This window comes from Solea solea, chromosome 16 (genome assembly GCF_958295425.1).
Source record: "Solea solea chromosome 16, fSolSol10.1, whole genome shotgun sequence".
Lineage (NCBI taxonomy): Eukaryota > Metazoa > Chordata > Actinopteri > Pleuronectiformes > Soleidae > Solea > Solea solea.
The window spans coordinates 26115995-26133947 of NC_081149.1; the positions used below are offsets into that span (position 1 = coordinate 26115995).

At 43.1% G+C, this 17953-nt stretch overlaps 2 protein-coding genes across 2 annotated transcripts in view; both read left to right on the forward strand.

The window, feature by feature from the left end:
• smg1 (SMG1 nonsense mediated mRNA decay associated PI3K related kinase) overlaps positions 1–10083 on the forward strand; it is a 51251-nt gene extending 41168 nt beyond the window's left edge. The window contains exons 55-64 of the mRNA XM_058652800.1: positions 19–228; positions 2791–2928; positions 3189–3341; positions 3714–3893; positions 4358–4585; positions 5334–5545; positions 5630–5730; positions 6946–7122; positions 7788–7894; positions 8929–10083. Coding sequence (XP_058508783.1) covers positions 19–228; positions 2791–2928; positions 3189–3341; positions 3714–3893; positions 4358–4585; positions 5334–5545; positions 5630–5730; positions 6946–7122; positions 7788–7894; positions 8929–9006 — 1584 coding nt within the window. The 3' untranslated portion in view covers positions 9007–10083. The remainder of the gene's footprint in view (positions 1–18; positions 229–2790; positions 2929–3188; positions 3342–3713; positions 3894–4357; positions 4586–5333; positions 5546–5629; positions 5731–6945; positions 7123–7787; positions 7895–8928) is intronic.
• Positions 10084–10785: 702 nt separating this feature from the next.
• Positions 10786–17818, forward strand: hao1 (hydroxyacid oxidase (glycolate oxidase) 1). The gene is made up of 8 exons (XM_058652808.1): positions 10786–10979; positions 11878–12029; positions 12299–12566; positions 12671–12843; positions 14288–14379; positions 14956–15114; positions 16893–16962; positions 17057–17818. Exons 1-8 carry the CDS (start codon positions 10837–10839, stop codon positions 17122–17124), a joined length of 1125 nt encoding a protein of 374 aa, XP_058508791.1. The 5' UTR covers positions 10786–10836; the 3' UTR covers positions 17125–17818.
• The last annotated feature ends 135 nt before the right edge of the window (positions 17819–17953 follow it).

Genomic DNA, 17953 nt, shown 5'->3' on the forward strand with positions numbered 1-17953 from the left:
CCTGTCCCGTCTCTGAAGGTGTCCCTGGACGAGCTCTGTAAGAAGTCAGTAGAGCAGAGCCTGTCGTCAGGCCGGGTCTCTCAGCTGCTGCTGAACAGAGCCACGGTGCTGGCCTCCTCCTACGACACAGCCTGGAAGAAACTGGACCTGCTGAGGAGACTGGACGCCATCCTGGATACTGCTAAGGCCAGTTCCCAGAGGAGCCAGCTGCACATGGCCATGTTCCAGGTAGACGCAGGGTAGTGCAAGGATTCACTCTGTCACTCAACAAACCCTAACGTGACACTGTGATTTCAGTCATCCTCCTGCTTTAATTTAGAGCTGAAACAATTCATCCATTATTAATGGATTACTAAATTAATCGACAGCTATTTTGATAATCGATTAATCGTTTTGAATCTTTTTTCATGATTAAAACGAGATTTCTAATTGTTTAAGTTTCTTAAATGTGAATATTTTCTCAAAGAAATCTTTCAAATTGAATCACTTTGGTTTGTGGACAAAACAAGACATTTGAGAACATCATAATTTTTTAAGGTTTTCTGAGATTTTATGGACCAAACCATTCACCGGGAAAATAATCGACAGATTCATCGATTATGAAATAATTGTTAGTTCCAGCTCGACTATAATTCATCTGTTACTAAAATGAGCCATCTATTTTGGTAACAGATTCATCGTTTCAGTCGTTACTGATTTTTCAGTGTCAGGTTTCTTCGCTGCATAGAACTCACCGGCCAGACTGTTAATGAAAAGTCTGTGGACCGTGAAACACTTGATTACAGTTAATGAAAAGTCTCAAACACTTGATTACAGTTAATGAAAAGTCTCAAACACTTGATTACAGTTAATGAAAAGTCTCAAACACTTGATTACAGTTAATGAAAAGTCTCAAACACTTGATTACAGTTAATGAAAAGTCTCAAACACTTGATTACAGTTAATGAAAAGTCTCAAACACTTGATTACAGTTAATGAAAAGTCTCAAACACTTGATTACAGTTAATGAAAAGTCTCAAACACTTGATTACAGTTAATGAAAAGTCTGAAACACTTGATTACAGTTAATGAAAAGTCTGAAACACTTGATTACAGTTAATGAAAAGTCTCAAACACTTGATTACAGTTAATGAAAAGTCTGAAACACTTGATTACAGTGTTAATGAAAAGTCTGAAACACTTGATTACAGTTAATGAAAAGTCTGAAACACTTGATTACAGTGTTAATGAAAAGTCTCAAACACTTGATTACAGTTAATGAAAAGTCTCAAACACTTTATTACAGTTAATGAAAAGTCTCAAACACTTGATTACAGTTAATGAAAAGTCTGAAACACTTGATTACAGTTAATGAAAAGTCTCAAACACTTGATTACAGTTAATGAAAAGTCTCAAACACTTGATTACAGTTAATGAAAAGTCTCAAACACTTGATTACAGTTAATGAAAAGTCTCAAACACTTGATTACAGTGTTAATGAAAAGTCTGAAACACTTGATTACAGTTAATGAAAAGTCTGAAACACTTGATTACAGTTAATGAAAAGTCTGAAACACTTGATTACAGTTAATGAAAAGTCTCAAACACTTGATTACAGTTAATGAAAAGTCTGAAACACTTGATTACAGTTAATGAAAAGTCTCAAACACTTGATTACAGTTAATGAAAAGTCTCAAACACTTGATTACAGTTAATGAAAAGTCTCAAACACTTGATTACAGTTAATGAAAAGTCTCAAACACTTGATTACAGTTAATGAAAAGTCTGAAACACTTGATTACAGTTAATGAAAAGTCTGAAACACTTGATTACAGTTAATGAAAAGTCTGAAACACTTGATTACAGTTAATGAAAAGTCTGAAACACTTGATTACAGTTAATGAAAAGTCTCAAACACTTGATTACAGTTAATGAAAAGTCTCAAACACTTGATTACAGTTAATGAAAAGTCTCAAACACTTGATTACAGTTAATGAAAAGTCTGAAACACTTGATTACAGTTAATGAAAAGTCTGAAACACTTGATTACAGTTAATGAAAAGTCTGAAACACTTGATTACAGTTAATGAAAAGTCTCAAACACTTGATTACAGTGTTAATGAAAAGTCTGAAACACTTGATTACAGTTAATGAAAAGTCTGAAACACTTGATTACAGTTAATGAAAAGTCTCAAACACTTGATTACAGTTAATGAAAAGTCTCAAACACTTGATTACAGTTAATGAAAAGTCTCAAACACTTGATTACAGTTAATGAAAAGTCTCAAACACTTGATTACAGTTAATGAAAAGTCTCAAACACTTGATTACAGTTAATGAAAAGTCTCAAACACTTGATTACAGTTAATGAAAAGTCTCAAACACTTGATTACAGTTAATGAAAAGTCTCAAACACTTGATTACAGTTAATGAAAAGTCTCAAACACTTGATTACAGTTAATGAAAAGTCTCAAACACTTGATTACAGTTAATGAAAAGTCTCAAACACTTGATTACAGTTAATGAAAAGTCTCAAACACTTGATTACAGTTAATGAAAAGTCTCAAACACTTGATTACATTGAGACAAAATAGGACGTATTTCAAGAAACTGTTATTGCTGCATGTCATGAGACATTGTTGACTCCAGTTTCTTGACACATTATGTTAAGGAAAAATAGGTTTAAGGTTTTCATCCCACTGGCTCTTAAGTCACTGAATACAACATGATGGACGTGTGAGATACTTTGAAGTTGGGTCATTGACTGAATCTATTAGCTCTATCACCAACAGCTCTTGTTTGTACTTTTAGTGGCAGCACGAGGATGTTCTGAGTCCCAATAATCAGCCCGTCAGTGTGAGCATCCCTCCTCGCTCCATCATCCTCAGCAATATGAAGAAGAAGCTGTACAAGCTGAGTCAGGACGAGGGAGCAATTGTTTCCATACAGGTCAGTAAAACACTGTCATGTGACTCATTCATCACTCAGACACCACCATACACACAAGAACACGTATAAGTGAATCTGCTAAAGCAGCTTTTTGTTCACCTGGAACTAGCGTTCTGGGAGCCCTGTTTTTGTCTTTTTGGTTTTGAGTTTACAACCAATACATGTTTACTTTTGACTAAAGAACCACTGTTTCTATTGATTTCAAATTCATTGCAAATTCACACCCGTACTTGTCCTGTGTGACTGGCTGGTGTCTTCAGGAGAAGCTAGCGTCTCTGGAGGCTAGCATCGAGCAGCGTCTGAAGTGGGCTGGAGGAGCTAACCCAGCACTGGCCCCAGTTCTGCAGGACTTTGAGATGACCATCAGGGAGAAACGTAATATGGTGGCAAGAGAGAATCAGCGTACCAGCCAGGTAACGTACAGTAGCGTCCATTTGTCTCAGTTAGTCTCTGGTTTGTTTTCCTGAGGCGACTCATGTTCAGAATCTCAAACATGCCAAACACAGTTTGTGTGGTGGAGCAGAGGTACAGAGGAGAGACATCTCTGCATCACTGGCTGACAGACTTTGCACCTACACTGCCAAAATGAAGCAGTGGATGGTGAAATTAGCACCTTTACATTACTGCCTGTAGATGCCAGAGTCCTGTATTACAGTTATTTGACCCAGGAGTGAATGCATGTAGAATCATTTCACAATGCAGATGCAAGACCATGCATGTTTGTTTGTTTGTTTGTTTGTCTGTTTTTTATCAGCTTTTTAAAAACCTCTGTTGCCTTTTTTTAGGTCACCTTCTTGTGTTCCACCATCCTGAACTTTGAAGGTCTTCGGACTCGATCTCCCGAGGCCCTCAACATGGACGCAGCTCTGTTTGAGCTGCTGAAGCGCTGCCAGCAAACCTGCTCTTATGCTGCTCAGTTTAGCAGCGCAGTTTCTCCACTGGAGCTGCAACTACTGCACAGGCTGGTGGGTTTCCTCTTATTCATGTTTTATATCACATTTGTACATGAGTACAATTCCATCAAAAGCCCTGTGTCATAAATGTTAAGAAGCTTAAGCTATGGAATAATAATTATCATGTCACAGTACGGAGGATTTTAACTCTTTTTTCTTTTGCTGGTTTAGATACGTGGGCTTCAATGGAAGCTGATTTTCATTCATTTCATTAAAAAGATCTTTGTTTTTCTGAAAGATTTCTGAATGAATGACATTAAAACAAGTGTAGCTCACATTCTCTTCTTGACAGCTCAGTTAAATTAAATCAAACATGTCCTGCTTGTTTGGTTTAGTACAGTTTTCTTTCTTTTACGTTTGACATGTGAATAAGTCCTGTTTAAGTAGCCAGGATGAACGATATCACGCTTGTTGTTGCATGTCACTGCTATTACAGGTTCTAAATTCTATATCTATCTTTGGATCTCTTTGTACAGACCCCATTGTTGGACCTGCCCATCGGCAGTCCTGATTGGCTGAGCTGTGCCCAGAGGCAGCTGGTGGAGGAGCTGAGCGTTGAGCGGAGGACTCAGGAGGAGCGAGAGCAGCAGCTGGAGTCCTGTGGAGAGACACTGCAGCTCCTGGTTGACTCCATTAAAACCATTCTCTCCAACCACAACCGGCAGCTGGCCGATGTCAAACACCTGTTGAGAGCCATGGCTAAGGTACGCTGTTGTTTTGTGTGTGTGCTTAAATCTAGTTATTAGGGCTGGGCCATGTGTTGATTTTAGTGTTGTCAGTTATTAGCGCGTTTCTAACGGCGTTAACACAAGCGTTCTGTTCTGAGTGGATGCCGAGCGAGCGCTGTGCGCTTCTCCGTCTCCAACGCAGCCTGGATCATTTCATCCACGTCATGATGTCTGCAGTGTTACCGACCAAGCCGGCAGACCACCAACCGTAGTGAGGAGACCACCGAAGACCGCTAGCTCCTTTAGCTCGGATTAGCTCGCTACGGCAACAACACATTAAACCGCGGCTCTTTATTCACACACTGCAGCTGATACACAGCCTCTCTTATTATTGTGCGGCTCTCACAATAAGAGCAATAACACCAAAGATATTGTCTCAATAAAGCAAGCACATCCACTTTTCTATGTTGATAAGAACATTAAAATGAGAACAAATAATGGGACACACAGAAATCAAGGGACATTTAGAATAGATACAAATGTGACATTAATGCGATTAATCGCGAGTTAACTATGACATTAATGCGATTAAACGTGAGTTAACTATGACATTAATGCGATTAATCGTGAGTTAACTATGACATTAATGCGATTAATCGTGACCTAACTATGACATTAATCTGGTCTTAAAGCTTGTCTCATTGATCATCATCATCATTTGTTATATTAAGTGAGTTAGTGAAGTACATGCTGATCCGTGTGTCTGTGCTACTGTGGTGTCCAGGATGAGGAGGCAGCACTGGCAGATGGTGAAGAGGTGGTTTATGAGGGCAGCGTGCGTCAGTTCCTCCTGGAGTATAAAGCGTGGCAGGACAACATTCAGCTGGTCTTATTCACTGTGGTCCAGGCCAGCGGGCAGCCTCGCAACCACGAGCAGCTGGAACTGCTGGAGGAGATTCCTGCGACTCTGAAGGAGCTGCACTCCCAGAGCCAGAGGTACGCCCATTCACACCTGTACAGTCTGTCCTGTCTCACTGTAAGTCTAACCCATGCATTCATTGTGTGTGTGCTTCTCTACAGTGTGTATAATGGCCTGGTGGGCTTTGCCTCTCCACTGGTGACGGACCGAGAAATTGAATGTGCCAGTCCAGTTTCTGCAGCACAGACCAGTTTTGCAGCAGGTATGACGTCACACACACATTCACACAATCTTTGTGCAGACCAGAGTTTACGCTGGAAAACATTTTTCACATTAATACTTCAAAATGCCGGCCATACAGTATTCTTAAATAGACACATGTAACAAGAAACGAACACATTTTCCTTGAATGCTGGAAAACAAACATTCCACAAACTGGCAAAAATGTAATTATTATAAACTAAATGAGAAATAAACAATGAATTTCCTGCTGAAAATGAGGGAAATAAGTGCGTCTTATGAAAACACACGGCTCGATCCAAATGTCACGATTCTCCGTTAATGTCAGTGTTGGGCTGTGACCCTCCTCTTCCTCGGTGAGGCGGCTTCTTTGGGCTGTTTTGATCCGGTTTTGGAGCGAGAATCTGTTCGGCAGGAATGACGGTGAAGATCTTCCCCAGCTTCACTGCAGTCACGGTTGATTTCCCCAAAAGTCATTGTGAGCGTTTGTAAGGTGCAGTGCTGTCGTCGGTGGCACCGCATCACGCTGCACGTTCATCGGTCACATGACCACATGATGACAGAGGAAACACTCGTTTTCTGACTATTCATTTATGTTTGATGCTGTTTCCGTGTGAATATCCAGTGACTTTACACAACCACGGTGACGTCATAAACCTAAATACTACGAGGACAATTCTGCCGCAGTGAGATCCATCTAGACTCAGACACACACACACACACACACGCTGTCTCTGTGTGGACAGCAGTAAAAGTATGTGTATTCACACTTTTTTCCACCGGACATTTTGGCCAGTGACATTTTTTTTGCCGGCCCAGTTCACATGACAGCGGTCACTAGAACCCTGGTGCAGACACGACAGCTGCCTTTGTGACTCAGATCAGCAGCAAGGTTCAGTTTCCATAAATCACCACTGCAGCCACTGCAGCAGCAGAGAGAACACCAGGTACTTTATTAAGGACGTTTAGTGCTGTGATGAAAGCAATGTCCATACAAACAAATGTGATCTGTGCTCTAAATCACAAGTTTGTCAAGTCAACTTTCTAAGACTGAACTGTTTTAGACGTTCAGGTACACTCTCTCTGTGTGTGTGTGTGTGTGTGTGTGTGTGTGTGTGTGTGTGTGTCCTAACCCTCACTGAATATTAACCTGGTTTACCTGAAGCTCACTAACCCTGCACTGAATTGTGAGATGGTTCTAAACTGTGTGTGTGTGTCTCATGTGCTTTGACTTCAGCTGTGAGGTGCAGCGGGGTGAAGACCCAGCCTGAGTCCATGTCCCAGAATGCACGCAAGGCTCTGCCGCGTAACCTTGGAACGCCCACTGACACCCCACCCAGCACCCTGCTGATGAACAGCAGAGGCCTCAACCCCAGCCCCAAGAGAGCCGTACGAGACCCCAAAACTGGACGAGGTACTGGACCCAGCTCTCCTGACCCACCCTTGAACATAGACCGTAGATTTGAAATTTTACAACGACAAATATATGATAGAAGATCATAATTCAAAGTAAACATTATTCATTATTATACAAGCTAATGTTGACTTATCTCCATTATGTGCTTCAGTGTTCAGAGGTTGTTATGTTTGCTCAGTGCATGTGCAGTTTTATCAGCCTGACCTCGTCTATATCAGTCATGAAGATACAGAGCATTTTGTCATCATTCTAACTCATGAGAAATCCCAGAGTTCACCTGTGTCACTTTTGTCCTCTCTACACATAAACATCCACTTTGAGCTGAGATGCTGCACAAACCTATTTTAAGCATAAAAATAACATGATGTGGGTCATCGTTTAATTCAGCTCTCATCTCACTCAATTATTATTATTATCATTATTATTATTATTATTATTATCATTATTAGCATTATTATTATTATTATCATCATTATTATTACCATTATTGTTATTATCATCATTATCATTATTATTATTATCATCATTATTATTATTATCATTATCATCATTATTATTATTATCATTATTATTATTATCATTAGTATTATTATTATTATTATTATGGATTTTAGGCGTAGACTGAGAGAATGATACTGAGGCTCCCTCACTGTGTGTCACAGCTGTTCAGGAGAGGAACTCGTATGCCGTCAGTGTGTGGAAGAGAGTGAAGGCCAAGCTGGAAGGAAGAGACATTGATCCCAACCGGAGGATGAGTGTCACAGAGCAGGTAACGCCCACCACAGCCTCATCCTTCTGTTCAAATACAGTGGTGTAAACAGGCCGAGCTTTTCCTCTTCCTCACATACACTTCACACACTGGTAAAACTATTATTATTATTATTTAATTTACTCTTTGTTTGATTTTCTACACACAGTAGAACAGTATTTCTGATTTTCCTCCATCAGAGGAAGCTTGTATACCACTGGTGGTACACGTACCACTGGTGGTACACGTACCACAGTCTGAGAACCATGGCCTGAGCGTGTCCTGTAAATGAATTTAAATCTCCTTCAGACTGTAGAAGTGCTTGTTCAGACGCTGTAGTTGACAACCGTTACCTCAAATCAACATAACGCCACAAGCTCCGCCCCCACAGCACCCTCTGCTGGACAACTTGATAATTACTTTAAAATGTTTGATGGCAGTTATAGGATGTTTAAGTTGAACAGGTTTCCAGCTGCACAGTGTGCTAAAGTGTTCTACATGAATGTTTTTAATGATGCACCAAATATCACTGTGTGTGTGTGTGGGGGGGGGGGCATTCTGTTGCTTTTGACACTAAGTATCCGTTTGTTTTAACTCATCATTTTTTTACTGATTTTACAAATAAACATTCAACTCTTTTGGATTTTGATAAAAAATCAATTGATGTTTCCGTCCACTAGAGGGCGTCAAATGCTCACTGTGAGTGTATCATAATATGATTTTGCAAATACTCTAGTAAAATCTCTTAATCATAACCAAGAAAATTAGTATGAAAACTGAACTAAATGAATGTTGTAGTAACGTATAAGTATAAGTATTGAACTTTGTTTTTCCAAATCAAACAATTGAGACCGAGAATGTAAACAGTAAATAAATCACACTCAGACAATGAGTGGATTGTGATGAGCATTGATATGAGACACAGAGGAACTGTGTCTCATATCCCTCCCACTTTACACTCAGAAACCCTCCCACTTTACTCTTTATCAACGGTCTTTGACAGTAAGATGTGTGACGGGAGAGAAAGTGGGCTGAGCTTGTGTGTTTGCTTCCAGGTGGACTTTGTCATCAAAGAGGCCACTAACATGGACAACCTGGCCCAGCTGTACGAGGGCTGGACTGCCTGGGTGTGAACACTATCCTGCTTCATGTCTTTGGTCCAGCGAAGGCTTGGAGATCCACCAGAGTCCAGCGGGTCTGGGGTGTCGGAACAGCAGCACCGGGCCACACTGGGGGGGAGCAAATGGGAAGCGGATGCTTAGTCTGCCCTCCCACACTCCCGGGCACCCAAACTGGGGCAGCGACTTCGCAGCTCCGCTGCATCCACACTCCCCTAACCATCGGCGATCGGGCTAACACAACGCTTAGTGGGCCTGCGGGCCCCGCCTCCCTTTCTTAGGGGTTTGATCGAGCAAAGCAGCGTGGAGTGGGGAGGGGGGAAGGAGGGCAAAGGCCTCCTCCCCCTTGACTTGGAGATCCCTTCCCCCCTCACCTGCATAGCTCACTATCAAGTTGTACCCATAAACATCCCTGCTTCCTGCTGAGGCGATCAGACTCCACCTGCAGGATGAGCAGGGTGAAGCAGGCCGTGAGCGCTTCCCCTCTGAAGCACGCGGGTCTTCACCGGGGAGATGGATGGGGTGTTTCACAGCCACACCTCTTTTCTCTTAACCCTTTTTTTTTTTTTTTTTTTTTTTTCCTTCCTCAGCGCCTGTGATTCTGTGTGATTGGTCAGCGAGTGACACGGATGAGCGGGAATGTTTGAATCAGAGGAAATTAAAGTGGAAATGAATCAAACTGTTCTTTGGTTGATGGAGAGGGAAGTGATGTCACAGATGAAACCATGACGCAGACTTTGGATAATTGTGAGGAGGAGGAGCAGGAGGAGCAGGAGGAGGAGGAGGAGGAGGAGGAGGCGTGACTCTTGTTGTTCTGTCGTGCAGTGAAACTCTTTAGTGTCTTCCTCTGTAGACGCAGCTGAGGAAAAGACTTTTGCTTTGGTTGATTTGCCTCGTCTCGCGGTCCGTCGCTCACCTCGTGTAAAATCACTCCCGAAACCCTGATGCTTGCGTTTTATTAATCCTGACCTTCTAGTTTTACATTTTTAGTGGGAGAAATTATTGTTTTGTTTGGTGAAGGTGCAAAATGTTCATTCTTAAAGCTTTTAGTGGATTTTGTTGGATGCCAAATAAACATGGGATTGAAAAGTGTTGAAGTTTATTAATGAATCTTTTATGATTGTTTTTTTTTTTGTTTTTTTTAAACTAAAATTCTTAACCACACCCATTAGTGATGGCGTGATGACTGACGACGCGTCCTAAACCAAGCACTTGGCTTTAAACTGTCCCATTGTCTCTTTATTGTAAACACATTGAACCTATTTGGTTCGAGTTTGAAATGATGATGAATGTGTGAGTGTGAGAGGAAGCATGTCATCGTCCTGTCTGTGATAAATGAGATCATCACAAGATTATTATGATGGTTAAAAACAGGTGATTACTGAGTGCAAAGTACCACCGAGTGCCTCGACCCTACAGCGTCATGGTACCTTTGCACAAGGACGTCACTCAACGCACGTCCGTCTGTCTGTCTGTCTGTCTGTCCGTCCGTCCGTCCCAGGTCTTTGATATATTCATTGCAGGCATCGAGGAGAATCCTATAATCGCCCCTTAATCTTGCTGAACTCAGGCCAGCGAAGACATTCAGGCATGTCTGGACTGAAGCGGGTCTGGACTGAAGCAGGTCTGGACTGAAGCAGGTCTGGACTGAAGCGGGTCTGGACTGAAGCAGTTCTGGGCAGCACAGTTGAGTCTGAGTTAAACATTCACAAAGTAATGATTAGAAATCCGAGGTCACGCTGGACGACGACCTCCAGCAGATGAATGATTACACCTCTCAGCCTGTGCTGTGACAGAGTGACAGAGTGACCCCCTCAGTGTTTGTGAGTGAGTGAGTGAACAATCATGTCAGGACAGCGCGAGTGTGTGTGTGTGTCGGACTTTGAAGACGAAGCCAGAAAAGTTCTTCCTAAATCTGTGTTTGATTATTACCGATCAGGAGCTGACCAACAACACACTCTGACTGACAATGTGGCTGCTTTCAACAGGTACACACACACACACACACACCAGGGGTGTCGAACGTACGGCCCACGAGCCAGAACCGGACCACCAGAGCGTCTGATCCGGCCTGCAAGATGAATTTGTAAATATCTCACAAAATACTATATTTGTACGTCTTTATAGATCCAGTGTGACGTGTAAGTGGTACATTTGTAAAAAGATACTTCATTAAATGTAAAATTAAGGAAAGACATTTGGAGTTCTTGTAGCTCTATGGTTATTATTTCACTGGTCCGGTCCGGTCCACTTGCGATGGTCTTATTGTCTTTGGTCTGAACGTCTTCTGAAGCGTTTCATCAACAACAAAACAAACAAAATCACAATTTCAGACTCAAACAAGTAACAAACAAAAGTACAGAAATGTTCCCTGAAACCAGAGGAGAGAGACCTTTCAAAATAAAACAGGAACTGACGTCAGCGCTGTGAACGCGATGGTGAAAGGGAACAGTGTGAATATGACGTTTACTGCTTGGTTCTCGCCTCTCAATTCATTTAACCTTTTGTTTAGATTTGATTGAGCGGAAACGTTTCTGGGTTTGGGACCAGAACAGCGAGGACACTGGGCGTGGCCGGCCACGTCCTCTTAACACAAAGGATTTTTGCAGCCCCACAATTTCTTGTGAATTCATATATTCAAGTGTATTAAAGTGAATGAATGAGCTTTACTTTTACTTTGACCAAAAAAAAGTGTGGAAAATCAGATTCACTTCAAAGATAAAAGATGATCGTTCAAATGTCACTCTGTTATTTATTTATTTATTTATTCATTCATTTGTTTATTCATTCATTTATTTATTTAAAGTCAGTGACCGTGATGCTTTCTGACTGAGTAACGGTGTGATTTTAGCATTAGCATAACCACTGCTGTTCTGGCGCGCGCAGGTGGCATCTTCTCCCTCGCGTGTTGAGGGACGTGTCCACAGTGGACGTGAGTGTCTCTGTGCTCGGTCACAGGCTCAGCATGCCTGTGTGTGTCGCTGCCACAGCGATGCAGAGGATGGCTCACCCAGAGGGAGAGACAGCGACAGCGAGAGGTACGCGCACGCACACACTTCATGAAGACTGTCATCCCTAACCTTAACCATAACCAGTTGTCTAACCTTAACCATAAGCTCTTAGTGTTCTAAGTACAGTCATTAAACCACAGCCCGTGTTCAGTTTACAACAGTAACTCAGAGCAGTCAAAGCTCTGTGATGTCTGTGATGTCTGTGCTCTCTAGCGCCCCCCTGAGGCGGTTCTCACTGTACCAGCAGCTGTTTCGGGACGAGTTAATGATCCACGTGTTTCCACGTGTGTACCCAGCATGCCGAGCAGTGGGAACAGGGATGATGTTGAGCTCTTGGGCCACGTCCACGATCGAGGAAGTCATGTCGGCGATGACGAGCTCAGCAGGGGGCGCTCTGCTGTGGCTGCAGCTCTACATCTACAAGGACCGAGAGCTCACGCTGTCACTGGTGCGCCGGGCAGAACAGGCGGGCTATACGGCCATCTTTGTTACCGTGGACACGCCCTACTTAGGGAGGAGACTGGACGACATGAGGAACCGTTTTAAACTGCCCTCACACCTGAGGTAACAAGCCAACCACACCTACAGCATGATCTACTCCAACATGATGACAACACTGTGTGTGTCTCTGTGTGTGTGTGTGTCTGTCTCTCTGTGCGCCTGCGCAGTATGTCTAACTTTACTTCAGCCTCCCTGGCGTTCTCTGAGGGAAACTATGGCGACGACAGTGGTTTGGCTGTTTATGTGGCTAAAGCCATCGATCCCACTCTCTGCTGGGACGACATCACGTGGCTGAAGAAACACACACATCTACCTGTGATTGTCAAAGGAATACTGAATGGTACACACACACACACACAGCACTGGTACTGATTATATTCATCATGTCTTACCTTAAATATCACAACTTGATGCCTAACCCTAACCCCAAATCCAGGTCTAAAATCTTTTAGAATAAAGTTGTAATATTCAAACCTGTTTTTGTAGAAGAGGAGAGTTGTTAAAATGAGTAAATGAATCCTTTATTCTCAGGATGTTCTTCAAAGTTTAATAATAATAATAAGATCATAATTTTTTAACAGGAGGTTTCTTCTCTGCAGACGTTTCCACAGCAGTGAAATGCCCGTGACCTCAAATACAGCGACTTGCGTCCTCTGGTCCCATCACGTGACAGAATGTACATAATGATCCTGTGATCGACGCTAACAACAGCCACGGAAACCAAACATTCTATTTCTGACCAGTGTTTGACATAAAGACTCAGTGTTTTTAATGACACTGAACACATGTAAAGCCAAGCAAAAGGATTGCACAAGAGGAATAATAATAATAATAATAATGATGGTGTCGTGTTCCTAATAATAATAATAATAATAGAGGAATAATAATAATGATGGTGTCGTGTTCCTAATAATAATAATAATAATAGAGGAATAATAATAATAATAATAATGATGGTGTCGTGTTCCTAATAATAATAATAATAATAGAGGAATAATAATAATAATAATAATGATGGTGTCGTGTTCCTAATAATAATAATAATAATAGAGGAATAATAATAATAATAATAATGATGGTGTCGTGTTCCTAATAATAATAATAATAATAGAGGAATAATAATAATAATAATAATGATGGTGTCGTGTTCCTAATAATAATAATAATAATAGATTTTATTTGTATTGCACTTTACATTTGAACAACAAATCTAGATAATAAAAAAAATAAATTAGCCGTATGCTTTTCTAAAAAGGTATGTTTTGAGTTCTTTTTTAAAAGCATCCTCCGGAGCTCTGAGGTGGTCTGAGGTGGTCAGGAAGGGCATTCCACAGACGGGGAGCGGCAGCTTCCAAAGCTAAGAATGTCAACACAATCATTTACATTTCTGTTTAAGCGTTTAACAGACGCTTTTATCCAAAGCCGCTTACGAGAGAGGAATCAGCTCCATAGAACAGTCAGGGTGACAGTGTTAGGGCGGTCTACGCTGGTCTACGCTGGCCTACTCTAGCCTACGCTGGTCTACACTGGTCTACGCTGGTCTACGCTGGCCTACGCTGGCCTACGCTGGCCTACGCTGGCCTACGCTGGTCTACGCTAGCCTACGCTGGCCTACGCTGGTCTACACTGGTCTACGCTGGCCTACGCTGGTCTACGCTGGCCTACGCTGGCCTACGCTGGTCTACGCTGGCCTACGCTGGCCTACGCTGGTCTACCTGCAGCAGTGGTCATGTGTGTAAATACAGACCACGTATAACCCTTTTAATGGATGTGTGTGTGGCCAGGTGAGGATGCTGTCCAGGCCGTGAACCGCGGGGTCAGTGGAATCCTCGTGTCCAATCACGGAGCGCGGCAACTGGACGGAGTTCCTGCCACGGTGTTTTGTCTTATCTTTTTTTGTGAAACATCAGAAATGTGATATTGTTACAAAGTCATTGTTGAACATGGAATCACAAAGTATCTGGAGAATAGTTTGAATCATCCTTAAAGTGCACTTGTATGACATACTGCACTCTCAGTAAAAACTGAATTTAGACACTTAATAAGAGACTCATCTCATAAATGTGACACTTCCTGTTAGCATAACTGTTAGCAAAGATGGCGGACACTGTTTACATTACACGTAACAAAGAAAAGAATGAAGATATTTCTCCACTCTTGGGAAACTGACGTTTCATCTCTTCTAGTAAAACTTGAAGTTCTAAAACATTCTGTGTAGTTTTGTGATTTTCCTTCATTAGGGTTAAGTTTATCAAAGTGACACAAACTTACCACAGGAGGCAGCAGTAGACCAGCAGCTCCTGTGATGGACTCTGCTTCGTTTTTGTTTATTAAGTTTGTGTAAAAAAAGTTATTAATGATCAAAATGACTTCAATAAGAAAAGTAAACATAACATGACAGGAGTTATTTGCTTCTGAGGAAAAACTAGTTGTACTTGTGTCGTGTGCATAGCTGGACGTGCTGGAGGAGGTGGTGAAGGCAGTGGACGGTCGATGTGAAGTCTACATGGACGGAGGAGTGAGACGGGGGACAGACGTCCTCAAGGCCTTAGCTCTGGGAGCAAAGGCTGTGTTCATCGGCCGACCGGTGCTGTGGGGCCTTTCCTGTCAGGTGACACATTACATGTCACACGTCACACACGTCACACACGTCACACACGTCACACATGTCACACACGTCACACACGTCACACACGTCACACACGTCACACACGTCACACAGCTGCACGTCACACACGTCACACAGCTGCACGTCACACACGTCACACACGTCACACACGTCACACACGTCACACACGTCACACACGTGACACACGTCACACACGTCACACAGCTGCACGTCACACACGTCACACAGCTGCACGTCACACACGTCACACAGCTGCACGTCACACACGTCACACAGCTGCATGTCACACACGTGACACGTCACACACGTCACACGTCACACACGTGACACGTCACACACGTGACACACGTCACACACGTCACACAGCTGCACGTCACACACGTCACACACGTCACACAGCTGCATGTCACACGTGACACGTGACACACATCACACACGTCACACATGTCACACATGTCACACGTCGCACACGTGACACAGCTGCATGTCACGCACGTGACACACGTCACACACGTCACACACGTCACACAGCTGCACGTCACACACGTCACACACGTCACACAGCTGCATGTCACACACGTGACACGTCACACACGTCACACACGTCACACAGCTGCATGTCACACACGTGACACGTCACACACGTCACACGTCACACACGTGACACACGTCACACACGTCACACAGCTGCATGTCACACACGTGACACGTCACACACGTCACACACGTGACACGTCACACACGTGACACGTCACACACGTGACACACGTCACACACGTCACACAGCTGCACGTCACACACGTCACACACGTCACACAGCTGCATGTCACACGTGACACGTGACACACATCACACACGTCACACATGTCACACATGTCACACGTCGCACACGTGACACAGCTGCATGTCACGCACGTGACACACGTCACACACGTCACACACGTCACACAGCTGCACGTCACACACGTCACACACGTCACACAGCTGCATGTCACACACGTGACACGTCACACACGTCACACAGCTGCACGTCACACACTTCACACAGCTGCATGTCACACACGTGACACGTCACACACGTCACACGTCACACAGCTGCACGTCACACATGTCACACACGTCGCACACGTGACACAGCTGCATGTCACACACGTCACACACGTCACACAGCTGCACGTCACACACGTCACACAGCTGCATGTCACACACGTGACACGTCACACACGTGACACGTCACACACGTCACACACGTGACACGTCACACACGTGACACACGTCACACAGCTGCACGTCACACACGTCACACACGTCACACAGCTGCATGTCACACACGTCACACACGTCACACACGTCACACAGCTGCATGTCACACGTGACACGTGACACACATCACACACGTCACACATGTCACACGTCGCACACGTGACACAGCTGCATGTCACGCACGTGACACACGTCACACACGTTACACACGTGACACACGTCACACATGTCTCACACGTGACACACGTGACACAGCTGCACGTCACACACGTCGCACAGCTGCACGTCACACACGTCGCACAGCTGCACGTCACACACGTCGCACAGCTGCACGTCACACAGCTGCACGTCACACACGTGACACACGTCACACACGTCACACGCAGAACAATTACCAGTGTAGGTTTTAATGTATCAGCTGACTATATACTACTGCACTATTAACAGCTGTGAACACGTGTGTGTGTGTGTGTGTGTGTGCGTGCGTGCGTGTGCAGGGGGAGCAGGGAGTGACTAAGGTCCTTGAACTTGTAAAAGAGGAGCTGCGTCTGGCTATGGCGCTGTCAGGTAACACACACACACTTCACATTCTGTACATTTAACTGTTTCCTTGGACTCATGCTTGATATATACGTGTGTGTGTGTGTGTGTGTGTGTGTAGGTTGTCGCTGTGTATCTGAGGTGAGCAGGTCTCTGGTCAGGAGAACTGAGTTCAGCTCCAGGATGTAAAAGAAGAATCTGCAGCTGATCCCTTGTTGATATGTCAGATCATAACGCCATGGTTGTCTCATGTAGTGGATTGTTTCATTAGAACTTCCTGTCTTATGGTCTCTGCATGTATACAACACTCTTGTAGTCTTCATGACCACTCAAAGCTGCTTTACATTCACCCATTCACACCATTCACTCACACATGGAGGCATGCAGATTAACGGACCTGGAAACATAACCCTCAACCTTCCAAATGAAAAGACAACTGGCTCCAGCACTGATGCAGCATCGCTCTGTATAATCTGTCCTTTACGAACATGAGGAGCAGCGACGAGCAGAAGTCCAAACGCTTTTCATTGCTTTCACACAAAATGCATTCAATGACCACATGTACACACAAGTCAAGTAAAATGCAAATGCACTGTTTACACACACTCAACACAAGATGATGCCAAGTTTCTATAGAAAATGATATTATATCCAGATATTATTTATATGTCAACCATCTTTACCTTTAAGCTTGACAGACAGTTAAATATATGTGATTAATATTGTGACATACAGTATATCACAATATTGGATATTTGAATAAGATTGTTCTCATATTGCGTTTGTCACATTTAGCTTCAAACAATGTTTGAAAAGGTCTCTCTTTAGCACATTTACAACAATATTTGTTCACTTACAAATGTATTAAATAGTTCAATCTAAATATTCAAGATTGAAGATATTTATTGTCATATGTTCAGTTAAGACAGACTGTCACTGCACAATGAAATTCTTGATTTGCACGTTCCCCATAATCACTACAACAAGAAAAAAAATGTATATAAACTAAACACAGTAT